Source organism: Rhinolophus sinicus, chromosome 14 (assembly GCF_057876585.1).
Source record: "Rhinolophus sinicus isolate RSI-liver-muscle chromosome 14, RSI-T2T, whole genome shotgun sequence".
NCBI classification, from domain to species: Eukaryota; Metazoa; Chordata; class Mammalia; order Chiroptera; family Rhinolophidae; genus Rhinolophus; species Rhinolophus sinicus.
The window spans coordinates 116,284,039-116,298,846 of record NC_142514.1 but is presented as its reverse complement, the minus strand read 5'-3'; the positions used below and the strand labels follow the sequence as shown (position 1 = coordinate 116,298,846).

The window sequence follows — 14,808 nt, the reverse complement described above, 5'->3', positions numbered from 1 at the left end:
CGTTTTCTATGACTGTAGGTAATCATATTGCCTGTCCGAAGAATGAGTATGCATCTCATATTATAAGTTAATTAATTTTGCTTAATTATAAATAGCAGACATTTCCATTTGTTATTTTGTAAAAACAATACACAGTCTGGAGACACAACTTAAATATCAAACTGTGCAACTTCTAAAGCTTGCAACTCTAGACTTGTGACATAAGGAAAGTACAAATTAAATGCTATAAGAAGTTAGAATAGGGATAACTTCCAATTGGAGGAACAAGTTAATAAAAGAAGGAACATATCAGCTAGGTGTTTAACAAAGATTTTGATGTGTGGAGATGCAGAAAATACTTTCCCTATTGAGAAATGGTAGCAGAGATACAAAGGTAGAAATGCTGTGGAATGTAGAAAATTCTGTTTGAGGTGATGTGTAAGGTACCTGAAGTTAAGAGTGGGATACAAGGAAAAGTTGGTTGTTCAGTAATTCTCAATTTTAGCTCTAGATTGGAACCACCTTGGAAGTCTTTAAAAATATGTCTGCCCTAGCTGACCCCACATTAAGAGTGTCAACATATTTGGCAATGGAACACTGGGCATTTGTTTTTAAGCTCGTTGAACGATTATAATATGGTTGAGAACCACTGTTGTAAGGACTTTAGAAAGGTTTCTTGACCAATTTCTTCTTTGGTTTTTCTATTAGTATAAATAAACACAATGCAAACATTTATAATATTCAGGCATTTTTATATATGTGGGACCCTTGATTTTGCATTAATGAGCAAAGAGCTCATGTGTTAATAATATATAATTTAGTGTTCTTTGAATCTTTACTAATGTTGGTTCATATATTTGCCATCATATTATTGTCATGATTTGAACTATTTTTTGTCTAAAGTATAGAAACACAAGCATCTAATATACTATAATTAGTCTCTAAGAATTATTAGTCTCTACTACTAGAATTGTAGAAGACGTAATTTTTAGTTTCCTTATTTATGAAATGAACATAATATTACTAACCTCTGTGGGTTGTTTGTTGCAAGTGTTAAATGTGTATGATGATTATTTTCTAAATTATACATTTCTGAATTGTTTGATTTTTATATAATAAGCATTATTGTTTTGCTATTCAAAAAATTAAAATAAAGCTTAGGAAGTTTCTGAAAGTAAATATGGAGTAAATTATATCGTTGGTTTCCCAGGCATTTTAGGAACTCGCGTCAATTAACATTAGAAAAGCGTTTAATAGAAAATGTTATTTTAAAATAACTTTTGTTTTTGTTTATCATGCTTTTAAATACCGAGTGCATCAAAATTGATTGGAATGCCATTTAAATATTTCTATAGGATGCTAGTGAGCAAAAGACAGAACTTGAAAGACTAAAGCATAAAATAGCAGAAGAAGTTGTTAAAATTGAAGAGAGAAAAAACAAAATTGATGATGAATTAAAAGAAGTACAGGTAAGTTAAGAAAACACGAACATTGAAAGAGTATTTGTCTTTTGATTACCAGTGTGTATAGTAGCTTAAACATTATTTGCTCAAGTTATTTTCTAGTAGTATTTTCAAATGTGGCTTTAACCATGAGAAGTAAGTAAATTAACTGATTAATTAAAAATAATCTTTGTTTTCCATGAATCATGTTGTTTTGACTGTAGAGTAAAAAAATGCGTTGTAGGTAAATTAAGACAATCTCTGGAGGCTGTTTTTCTTGAGACTTGACTAAATTAGCCCACCTAGTCTTAGATTATAAAGGGCCTCTTGAAAATGGCAAATTGTCTGAAAACAAATTACATTTTCCAAATTAGACTGTTGGTGTTATGGTGGCAAGAACTCTTCTGCTTTCAACTTGAACATTTTATACTTTGTGTTTTAAAGCATTTTGACATTTGAAGAGACAGAGTATTTGTAACTAGAATCATTTTTATCAAAATGACAAATATTCAGTAATTTGTAAAGTGTTAATGATTTTTCATATATATTTTTTGAAATAAAAATGCCCTTTTTGTCTTTTAGCCTCTAGTCAATGAAGCTAAACTTGCAGTCGGAAACATTAAGCCAGAATCTCTTTCAGAAATTCGCTCACTTCGTATGCCACCTGATGTAATCAGAGACATTCTTGAAGGAGTTTTAAGGTTGATGGGTATCTTTGATACGTCTTGGGTGAGCATGAAAAGGTAAGTTTTTCAATATGTGAAAAATGTTACTATTTCATCGAGGAATTACACATTCCTTTGTGTTTTAAATATTTCTTATATTGTTTTTCAAACTGAACTTCATCTGTCTACCTGATTGTACACTTTGTCCTGATGTTTCAAGATATATTATGTAATAATATATTGAGATCTATATTTTATTGTCTCCATTGGTGATTGTTAAAAGTATCAAAAGAAGAGGGAAAAAAAAGCCTTAAAATCTTTAAGAATGTCTCAATAGTATAATCATTTATTTGGTCCTCACACTGCGCAGAACATTGTGTTGGCTGTCTTTACTGATGAAGAAAATATAATCTTTGTTCTCAAAGAGCCTTATACTCTTGGCAGAAACAGAGAGACAGCAAGAGTGAGAGCTACATAAGTAATACAAGAGAGATGTAAACTAGAAGAAAAAGGCTGAGTATTAATTAAATATGCAACCATGTAGCTTCAGGTTTCACATTATAACAATGCTCTTGTGCTTTGTTCTGATATTCAATTCCATTTTAGGACTTAAGTCGTGGTAGAGTCCCTTTTCTATCTGGAGGTGGGAGAGGAAATTTAGGTTTAGGGACACTTTAAAATACCTTTCTTAGAAAAGAGTCAGAAAATTTTCTTGCATATCCTAGACCATATGAGTACTCAGTAGCTCACATAAATGGTTGTAGGTAGAATAACAGATGTGATTCCTTCATTTCACTGTTCCACGTTATTCACAGAATATTAGGAAAACTGTTGTGCATCTTTTTGGAGTTCCTTTTTGTTAACTATAAAAAAACATGGTTAGTCCATTAGAAGCTTAAATATCTCAGTCACTTATTATTATTTTTTGTTGTTAGCTAATAGGTTAAAAGTATTGCATACACCATTTTGTTAAAAGGCGAAAGATTTATACGATCTGAAGAGAAACCAGAGTGTATACCATTTTGTTAAGTTGATATTTTTGTTGGAAATACCAAATTTTATTTAACATCATTTGTAATAATATGCTTTAATTTTAGTTTCCTTGCAAAAAGAGGTGTGAGAGAAGACATAGCAACCTTTGATGCACGAAGTATTCCAAAGGAAATAAGAGAAAGTGTTGAAGAACTTCTTTTTAAAAATAAAGGATCTTTTGATCCAAAGGTAATTTTTAACAGTTATGCCATAAATTCTATTTCCATACAATATAATATCTTGCTTATTAAAATATGATGACTTATCGATTATTTAGATTGCCTAAAAAACTAAAAAAAATAAATAAAAATAAAAAAGCTATAGGTATTATATGTAGGAAACATTCACCAGCAGAATTAGATAAACTAGAATCCAGGTTGGGAGATGTGTGCAAATTTATTATCATAAGTGGTTTTAGAATCTTATTGTCTGCTGTCAATGATGAGTTCCCAGTCTGTCAGTTCTTCACTCTTAACTGGCCTGGTATGCTTTTCTTGTATTTGTCATATAATAACAGATATCTGTCTTGGGATATTTGTATCTGATTTCAGTGAATAGTTTAAATTCCATGATTCTGATATTTTTTTAGATCCCTTGGTCAGAATATTGTGTACATATTCTTTGACACTAATAATAGCAATGGTTTCAAAATTGCTTTTATCTAGTAAAGATGTATTTCATGTATAGAGAGAAAGAATTGATGCTTGAGTGTTTTTGTGGACAGACATATATTTATTCTAAATATAACTGATAAAGTGCTTATGTTGCAAAAAATTACCTTTATATTACTGATTATATATAGTTCCAAAAGGTTTATTTTGAAGCAAAAAGTAGAAAGTATCTTAAGATAGTAATTCATTTTATTTTAGTTATGAACCAAAAACTTCATTTTGGAGGATATGTTATAGAATAAATGCTTAAGTAAAATACACAAGCATTGACTTTGCTTTTATCTGAACTGAAATTAAGTTAGGATGCTGGATAACTTCTGCTGGGTTTTTCAGAGTGCTAAGCGTGCCAGTACAGCAGCTGCTCCTTTGGCTGCGTGGGTTAAAGCTAATGTGCAGTATTCCCATGTCTTGGAACGAATTCGTCCTTTGGAAACTGAACAAGCAGGATTAGAATCGTAAGTGAGAGATAAAATACAGACAATTTTTTGCCCTGTATTAATTTTCATCAATGTGATGGCTGTTATCTTATTAGGACTTATTTAGGATTTATTTCTTGTCTTTTCTAAAAAAGCAGCTGACAACATGCAAACATAAAATGAAATGATTAAGTACAAATTAAATGTTAAACAGGCTAAAAAGAGAAAAAGCAATTAGAAGGAGATGGATAGCAGAACCAACTCACTTTTTTTCCTACCATTATTATGTCACTGGAAGGATAAGTCAGTAGACATTCCTTTGGAAAGAACTGAAGCTTTTTAAAGGAAATGTTAAAGTACAAACAGTAGATTTTGGAAATTTAGGTCTTTTATATGTGTTTTTACCCAAACAAAGATTTGTTAGCCTGTATTTGTTATCCTATATTTTTAGCACCCTAAACTTCTTTATTTTCTCAGTGTAATTATGTGAAATTTTTATGTTAAATCATTATTTTGACTATATAAATATTTTGCATAGGTGAGACATGTTTTATGAGTATATTTACTTTATTGTATACCTTTCTGTTATTCTTTATTAACAGTTGCCTCTTTTTTTCAATTGACTCTTTGGTTTATATTTCACATTTTTATCCACGGTCATCCTGTCAGAACCTAAAACGTTCAGAATTTATGTGTTCTTTCTGTTTTTTTCTTAGCATTATACCCACTAGAGCCTTTTGTCCTTCTGTTCCAATGTGGCATAGTTCTTTACTAGGCCTGCTGATTACACCTATTATTTTGAGGCTTCTCTTCACCATTTTTCTAGGGATTACCTTTGTTTCTTCTGATTGTATTCTTTTATTATGGGTCTCTGCCCTTCTCTTTCATAGTTTAGTCCTTCATTTTTCTAGAATGCATCTTCCACATTAGCTTCCTAAGAAAGGGTAAATGGGATGAAAAATATTTTGAGATCTTGTGTGTTCAAAATTATCTGTATTTTACCATTGTGTATGATCAATAATTGGGCTGGGTTAGAATACTAGGCTAGAAATAATTTGATCTCACAATTTTGTAGGCGTTATTCTATTGTAGTAGTTCTCAAAGCGTAGTCCCTAAACCAGCATCATCATTGTCACCTGGGAACTTGTTAAAAGTACACATTTTTGAGCTCCATCCATACTTACTGAATCAGATACGCTGGGGGATGAGGCTTTGCAGTCTGTGTTTGGAAAAACCCTCCGGTTGATTTGTGCAGTGCACAATTGCCTGGAAGTATGCAGCAGTGTGGACTGGCCATCTGATAGCAACCCCTAAATATTTGTGGGTAATTTGTGGGGAAGAGGTCAGTCATATCTGTAGAAGAATCCTCATAGCTTTTGCCTAGGGTGTTGGTAGGGAAGGACGGGAGTGGTGAGGGGTATAAGCTTGACTTCCAGGATTGTGTTAAGGAGATAGTCTACCCTCAGTGGGGGAAGGAATCTGAGATGAAACTCTTTATACTATTAAACAATCCTCTGTATTTAGCTGTTATCTTCGTTTACCTTCATTTACCTGTTTTCTACATTACCTGAGAATTTTAAAATTCTTCTTTTGGCTTCTCTTCGTGCAGACATTTGACTTTTAGCTCTTTGTGTTCTGGTATGTCAGTTATCACCTTTCAAAATGTTATTAAAATTACTCATTTGCGAACTACTCTCTTTCATTCTATTTATCCTTGTGCATGTATATATTTTTTTATCCCTTTGGTTTCATTTGGTATGGTTTTAGAGGGGAATAGAAGATAAATGACTATGTTTACCATTTTTATCCAGGAATCTTCACACATAACTATTTTTAAATAGAGACTCTTGAAAGTGGTTTGGTTAAGTCAGAGAATACACTTCAAAAAAAAAAACAATTCTATTAAATTTATTGGGGTGACATTGGTTAATAAAATCATATAGTTTCAAGATACCATTGTATAATACATCATCTGTGTATTGATTGCATTGTGTATTCACTACCTAAAGTCAAATTTCCTTCTATCACCATATATTTGACCCCCTTTAACCTTATGCCTCCCCATCCCCTTTTCCCTTTAGTAATCCCGTTATACCATTGTCTGTGTCTACGAGTTTTTGTTTGTCTTATTTGTTTGTTTGTTGCTTTCAATTTTATATCTTACATATATGTGAAATCATATAGTTCTTTACTTTTTCCATCTGACTTATTTTGCCTAGTATATGCTCAAGATCCATCCATGTTGTTGCAAATGGCAGTATTTCATCTTTTCTGATGGCAGAGTAGTATTCTGTTGTGTATATATGCCACATCTACTTTATCCAATCATCTGTCAAAGGACACTTTGGTTTTTTCCATGTCATTGCCACCGTGAATAATGCTGCAGTGAACATAGGGGTGCATATATCTTTATAGAAAAATGTTTTCAGATTTTTTTGGTAGATACCCAGAAGAGGGATTGCTGGGTTATATAGTAACTCTATTCTTAATTTTTTGTGAACCTCTATACTGTTTTCCATAGTCCCTATACCAACTTACATTCCCCCTAGCATTGTACAAGGGTTCCCTTTTCTCCATATCCTCTCCAACACGTTACTTCTTGTCTTCTTGATAACAGCCATTCTAACAGGTGTGAGACGGTATCTCATTGTTGTTTTGATTTTCATTTCCCTAGTAGCTAGTGAAGTTGACTATCTTTTCATATATCTGCTGGCCATTTGTATGTCTTCTTGGGAGAAGTATCTGTTCAGGTCTATCTGCCCATTTTTTAAATTAGATTGTTCTTTTGTTGTTTAGTTGTATATTTTTGATATTAGCCCCTTATCGGAGGTGTTCTTTGCAAATGTCTTCTCTCATTTGGTTGGTTGCCTTTTTGTTTTGTTGGTGGTTTCTTTTGCTGTGCAGAAACTTTTTAGTTTCATATGGTCCCATTTATTTATGTTTGCTTTTACTTTCTTTGCCTTTGCAGTCAAATTTAAAAAATCCACTCTTAATATGAAGGTCTATAAGTTTGATACCTATGTTATCTTCTATGTATTTTATTGTTTCAAGTCTTATATTTAAGTTTTTGATTCATTTTGAGTTAATTTTGGTGTATGGTGACAGATAACAGTCTGGTTTCATTCTTTTGCACGTGGCTTTCCAATTTTGCCAGCACCATTTATTGAAGAGGCTTTCTTTTCTCTATTACATGTTTTGGCTCCTTTGTCAAAAATTATTTGCCCACACATATGTGGTTTATTTCTGCACTCAGTTCTGTTCCATTGGTCTGTGTGTCTGTTTTTCTGCCAATACCATGCTATTTTCATTATTGTCACTTTGTAGTATAATTTGAAGTCAGGAAGTATGATACCTTCGGCTTTGTGCTTTTTTCTTAGGTTTGCTTTGGCTAGTCAGGTTTTTTTTTTGTGGTTGCATCCAAATCTGATGATTCTTTGTCTTATTTCTTTAAAAAATTCCATTGGGATTTCATTACATCTGTATGTTAATTTACGTAATATGACCATTTTAACAATGATGATTCTTCCAGTGAACACAGAATATATTTCCATTCCTTTGTTTCTCCTTCAATTTCTTTTAACAATGTCTTTCAGTTTTCAGTGTATAAGCCCTTCACATTCTTTCTTAAGTTTACTTCTAGGTATTTCATTCTTGTTGTTAAAGTGCAATGTAATGACAAGTGGGGAAAAGAGGAAGGAGGACATGCTAGAGAGTGGCTAATTTATTTATTTAGCAATATTTAATCAATTTATTTAGCAATATGCAATAGCAAAAGACAAAGGCAATTCAAACAAGGTGCTAATGACAGCAAGTAAAGGTGGTTACACAAATAACATCAATAAAGAGTATCCAAAAGCAATAATAAACTCTATAGGATAGCAACTATTACAGTAGATGCCAAAAGCTCACCAAACCGTAGGAAAAACAACACTGGAAAGGTCAGGAATCAAAACCTTACCAGGTTTGTAGCTGAGAGAAACTCAGGTGTCTCCCACTGCTCCTTGCTAGTTTCCAAGAATGCTGCTGCTGTTGGCTTTGGTGTTGCTGTTGTTGCTAGAAGTTAGGGCGTCTTCTGATGCTGCAAGCTACAAGGTGCATACAAGTTCCCAAAGATGCTAGAATGATGACAACTTGCCCACAAAAGGGGTCTTTACTGTCCATTGAGGCAAGTTCTGATCTCTTACTCTGAAACAATCCAATTCTGAAAAGCAGTCCTGAAACAGCAAATCTTCTGAATAGCAATCTCTTGAAACAGCAATCAATCCAATCATTATGCCACCTGAGGTCTGTCTTATATCCTCTTTAGGTGCACCCCAGAGCCAAGTTTGTGTTCCTGCCTTCCCTCTCAAGGAATAGCCAGTTCCAGGAGGGTTCGGCAGTTAATGATAAGAACGTTGCACATTCGGCTGATGAAAATAATACCTACTGTTCTCGCCTGGGACCATCCGCCCAAAGCCTTCCAAAGCTTGGCAATGTGCCAGTCACATCATTCTGATATAACTTAGCAACTTCTTCACTTCATCTGCTGATGCAGGTGAAACAGACAGAAAGCAACATCATCTTGTATCTCCCCTGCTGGGAATGAGACAGAAGGGGGAATTCTCTCAACCCCAAACCAAGAATTTTCTTAACCCTAACCTAACCCTCACCTCACATGCAGTAACAGACAAAAGTTAATAGACAGAAGTTAACACCAGCCAATGAAGGCAAATTTTGCTCAACATCTTCCCTATAAAGTGTAAAAGGATTTTTCTCTTTATTTCTTTTTCTGAAATTTCATTGTTAGTATATAGGAATGCAATGGATTTTTGTACATTGCTTTTGTATCCTGCAGCTTTACTGTATTTGTTTATTCTTTCTTATAGTTTCTTTCATGGAGTCTTTAGAGTTTTCTATATAAAGAATCATGTGATCTGCAAAAAGTGACAATTTTATTTCTTCATTTCTTATTTGGATTTTTAAAATTTCTTTCTCTTGCCTCATTGCTCTATGTCTCCCAGTACTATGTTGAATGACAGTGGTGAGAGGGGGCATCCTTGTCTTGTTCCTGTTCTTATAGGAAGAGCTTTCAGTTTTTCACCATTGAGTATAACATTAGCCAAGGGTTTGTCGTATAACGAAAGTACCCTTATTATGTTGAGGTACTTTCTTTCTATATACATTTTATTGAGTGTTTCATCATAAATGGATGTTGCATTTTGTCAAATGCTTTTTCTGCTTCTATTGATATAATCATATGATTTTTGTCCCTTATTTTATGTGGTGTATCACATTGATTGATATTTATATGTTCAACCATCATATCCCTAGAATGAATCCTATTTGATGATAATCTTTTTAATATATTATTGTATTTGATTTGCTAATATTTTGTTTAGGATTTTGGCATCTGTATTCATCAGAGATTCCGATCCACAATTTTCTACCAGGTTTTGGTATCAGAGTAGTGTTGGCATCATAAAATGAATTAGGAACAATTGCTTCTTCTTCAATTTTTTGGAAGAGTTTGAGAAGGATAGGCATTAAATCTTTGAATGTTTGGTAGAAATCACTCGTGAAGCAGTCTGGTCCTGGACTTTTACTTTTTGGGAGGTTTTTGATGATTGTTTCAATTTCCTTGCTGTTGGTCGGTCTATTTAGATTTTCCAGTTCTTAGTGATTCAGTCTAGGAAGGTTATCTATTTGTAAGAACTTGTCCATTTCTTCTAGGTTTTTGAATTTGGTGGCATATAGTCTTTCATAGTATTCCTGTATGGTCTTTTGTATTTATGTCGTGTCCATCCTAATTTCTTCTTGTTCATTATGATTTTGTTTTAAGTCTTTTCTCTTTTTTCCTTAGTAAGTCCAATCAGAGGTTTGCCAATTTTATTAATCTTTTCAAAGAAGCTCTTTGTTGCATTAACTTTTTCAATTGTCTTTATTGAATTCTGCTCTAATTTTTATTATTTCCCTTCTCTTGTTTTGAGCGTAGTTTGTTCTTTTTCTATCATTTAAGGTGAAGTATTAGGTTGTTTATTTGGGATTTTTCTTCTTTCTTGAGATAAGCCTGTAATGATATAAACTGTCCTCTTATTACCGCTTTTGCTGTATCCCAAACATTTTGATATCTGATATTGTCGTTCTCATATGTCTCTATGGATCTTTCGATTTTTTTTCTTTTATTTCTTCTTTGGCCCAGTCGTTGTTTAGAAGCTAGTTGTTTAATCTCCACATATTTGTGTTTTTGTTTCTTGTTTTTTTTGGGCAATTGATTTCCAATTTCAAAGTATTATAGTTGGAGAATATGCTTAGTATGGTTTCAATCTTCTTGAATTTTTGGAGGCTAGTTTTGTGTTCCAAGATATGGTCTATCCTTGAGAATGTTCCAGGCGCAGTAAAGAACAGATAATCTGCTATTCTGGGATAAAAAGCCCTGTAAATATTGATTATATTCATTTGGTGCACTGTGTGATTTAAGACTGATATTTCCTTACAAATTTTCTGTTCAGATGATCTTTTATTTCTGTCAATGGAGAATTTAGGTACTCTACAATAATTGTGTTTTGGTCAGTTTTTCCCGTTAGTTCTGTTAGTTGTTGCCTTATGTGTTTTGGTGCTCTCAGAGAATACACTTTTAATTTTAGCATTTCTTTCATATCAAATTCTAAGTAAAAGTACTATGACTACTGAATTAATGACTGTTTTCATTGTCATTTATTGCTGCATTTTATTGATATCTAAAATATAATGACTTTTATAAAAATGAACTATATTTCAGAAATTTGAAGAAAACTGAAGACAGAAAAAGGAAACTAGAGGAGCTTCTTAATTCTGTTGGTCAAAAAGTATCAGAACTCAAAGAGAAGTAAGTTAAGTTTAAAATGTGTTTTGGATATTTAAAAACATACCTCAACTATTTTTTGAATTTTGAAAATTTTAGTTATTATTTTAACTTCTTTTCTTCATTTATTACTCTAAAATTGGGAAACATATAAATAATATATTGGGGGTGGCTGGTTAGCTCAGTTGGTTAGAGCGCAGTGCTCTTAACAACACGGTTACTGGTTCGATCCTCATACGGTCCACTGTGAGCTGTGCCCTTCACAACTAGATAGAAAAAATGGCTTCGAGCTGATAGGTCCTGGAAAAACACACTTAAAATAAAAGTTTAAAAAAATCTTTTTAAAATAATAATATAGAAGATTTTCCTTTTTTAAAAAGTTTTTTTGAAAGGAACAAATATATTTTAAATCTCCAATGGTATAGTTATCACTGTACATACAACGTCGGACAATTAAGTTCGCAAACTCATCCTAGAAAAAGTGCTACATTCCTCATTGCTGAATATCACTATGGTCACCTTCAAAGTACTCCACTTGGGAAGCTATGCACCAACGCCAGCACCTAATCCATCCTTCAAAGCAGTTTTGGAACTCTTTTTTTCTGGAATGGCCATCAGAGCTGTCGTTGTATTACCCTTGATGTCCTGAATGTCATCAAAATGTCTTCCTTTCAATATTTCCTTTATCTTCGGGTAAAGAAAGAAGTCATTGGGGGCCAGATCAGGTGAGTAGGGAGGGTGTTTCAATATAGTTATTTGTTTACTGGCTAAAAACTCCCTCATAGATAGTGCCATGAAAGCTGGTGCGTTGTTGTGATGCAAGAGCCACGAATTATTGGTGAAAAGTTCAGGTCGACTAACTTTATCATACAGCCTTTTCAGTGCTTCCAAATAGTAAACTTGGTTTACCAGATGGTACAAATTCATAATAAATAATGCCTCTGATATCAAAAAAGTTTACAACATCATTGCAACAAGTTCACAAACTTAATTGTCAGACCTCGTATGCATATATATGTATATGTATGTATTCCCATGCAATAGAAAATTAAACAAGAGGAATTAAATTCAATGAGTTAATGCTGATAGTTTTTATATTTGCTATTCCCATTTGTTTATTATTTTGTCTTTGAGATTTTAAACTACTTTATTTCAGATGATGTTACTCTATAATGTTCCATGAGGGTGTGTGATCACATTTTAAAAATCTATCCTTTTTGTACTTTTTGATATGGAAAATATTCCTTTGTGCAAATATTGTACTCAAATTTAACTACCATCTATAAATATTCTTAATCTTTAAACCTTTCATGTACCTCTGAGTTCCTGTCATTGCTATTTAGTGTCAGATAGAAAATATTAGTATGGGAATTATTATAAATGTGAGAACATTTTCCTTTAAAAAATGTGTAGGTTGGAAAATGGAGAATATAGTAGTGTCCCCCCTTATCCACAGAGGATGTCTTCCAGGACCCCCAGTTGATGTCTGAAACCATGGATAATACTGAAGCCTATTTCACTATGTTTTTTCTTTTATGTACATATCTATGTGAAAGTTAATTTATGAATTAGGTGCAAAAAGATATTCACAATAACTGATAAGAAAATGGAACAATTGTAACAATATACTGTAATAAAAGTTATGTAAATGTGGTCACTGGTTTCAGGGGATCCCTTGTTGAAGTCTTCGCATATACTCGTTGTTTTCTGGTATAACAAGTTATAAATTGGGACACATTTTCTGTTCATGTCTTCTACCCACAAATTTAATGCCTTTTCCTTATTAACTAAGCACTTATGCACTGTGGCCATGACTTTTGTGGCTTGTGGTGCAACAGCAAAAACTAGCATGAATTTCTTTTTCCTTTTCTTCAATTTCATGGATAGAGGATTAATTCTTGGTAGATCTAGCAACTTCAGCATACTATTTTTTTTATTTTTAAGTTGAGAACTTTCACCTTTATACTTAAATAAAGCATTATGTGTCTTTTCTTTGGCATATCTGAAGTGCTAGCATCAATACTCTTGTGCCTTGGGGCCACTATTAAGTAAAATAAGTTTTACTTGAACAGAGGCACTGTGATAGTTTGGCAGTCGATTTGATAACCCAGTTGAGGGGTAACGCACACTGCATGGATACATGGGACAAAGGGATGATTCACTATTGGGGCGTGAGTGGAATGACATAAGAGATCATTACAGTACTCAGAATGACTCGCTCTTTAAAACTTATGAATTTTTTATGTCTGGAATGTTCCATTTAATATTTTTGGACCTTGTTGACTGAACGCAAAAGTAGGGGGGGCCTACTGTATGCTATTAAATACAGTATAAGTTATCATTTGCTTTCAATTTTGTGAAACTAAAACTTCTCTAAACATATTTTTTCAAGTGGTGTGTTACATTTCCTTTTTTTTAAGAAATACAAACTATTGTACCCAGAAAGAAATTCATCAAACTAAAAACTGCATATTGTTCCTCTACATATCGTCAGGAAATAATCTTCTCTATTTATACATGTTTACTTATAGAGAAAAACTCTTACAGAACCAAAACGAAAACCTCAAACTTACATTTAGTGTTTTCAATATCCTTGAATATCTTTTGTTATAAACATAGGAAAGAAATCACATCATTTTTTTCCAGGTATAATTAGAGAAGTATAAGAAAAATATTGTATTCTTTTTAGTGTCATATGTTCAAAATTATTACATAATATTCATCTAATTGTCAGTATTTACTGAGTTGTTAGCATATGGTAGCAAATTTTGATTCCATTTACAAATCATTTGCACATTTGTGAAGTGTTGTACTAGGCACTTTACATTTTTATCTTTTTTAGTACTTAAAAAAATACTGAAAGGTGGATATTCCTCCATTTTGCATATGAGGAAGCTGAAGATTAGAAAAGTTATTTTTGCCTCAGTTAAGCAGCTAGTAAATTACTAAGCTAGCATGATATTCTAGATTTGTCTAACTACATAAAATTCCTGTTCTTAATCACTACATAATACTGCAATATTTTAGAAGGATTATTATGAAAACCTTTAGAATTATCTTTTAATTTTAAGTAGAACAGAATGGCATTTTCCATTTTAATATTATCAAGAATGAATTAATTCTGGTTAATATGTGGTTATTTGTTATGATCCTTAATTAAGATTTAATTGAATTTAGATTATGAGTGACGATCTTATTTTCTTGTATATTCATAAAGAATAAGTGAGTTAAAAAGTAAACGTATCAATTTTTAAATTCTAATTTGAGAAAATTAAGATGTTCGCCATTTTTAATACAAGTTGTACAGAAATATACAAGCAAATTCAATTCAGCAAATGTTTATCACAAAACCACGTACAAGGTGTAGTATAAAATTTTTGAAGTGAATAAAGGTGAAGTCAGTGTTTCTAGATCTAGAACAGTGTATCCAGTGGACTTATGAGATGATGGAAATGTTCTATAATCTTTGCTATCCAAAATGGTGTCCACTAGCGATATGTAGCTATTGAGAACTTGGAATGTGAGTAGTATGACTGAGGAATTGAATTTCAAAATTTATTTAATTTTCATTAATTTAAATTTAAGTAGCCACATGTGGCTAGTGACTTACTGTATCGGATCTCTGAGTTCTAGAGTCTTATGTCTAAGGAAAGAAAGAATAGGGCACTTAAAGAGGCAATACAAGCGTTCTATAAGGTTCATGGAACTTAATATCAGAAATACCCATATATGACTTTTAGATCCTCTATGGATTTTTGATGAGAACTGTGCAATAATCTGTTT

At 32.5% G+C, this 14,808-nt stretch overlaps 1 protein-coding gene across 4 annotated transcripts in view; it reads left to right on the top strand.

Annotated features, from left to right (window-relative positions):
- Nucleotides 1-14,808, top strand: part of DYNC2H1 (dynein cytoplasmic 2 heavy chain 1) — a 292,996-nt gene that overhangs the window by 99,534 nt on the left and 178,654 nt on the right. For all 4 annotated transcript variants that reach the window (XM_074335553.2, XM_074335552.2, XM_019717180.3 and 1 more), the window contains exons 56-60: nucleotides 1,335-1,448; nucleotides 2,004-2,164; nucleotides 3,184-3,307; nucleotides 4,123-4,244; nucleotides 10,963-11,049. In XM_074335553.2, the coding sequence (XP_074191654.2) occupies nucleotides 1,335-1,448; nucleotides 2,004-2,164; nucleotides 3,184-3,307; nucleotides 4,123-4,244; nucleotides 10,963-11,049 (608 nt within the window). The remainder of the gene's footprint in view (nucleotides 1-1,334; nucleotides 1,449-2,003; nucleotides 2,165-3,183; nucleotides 3,308-4,122; nucleotides 4,245-10,962; nucleotides 11,050-14,808) is intronic.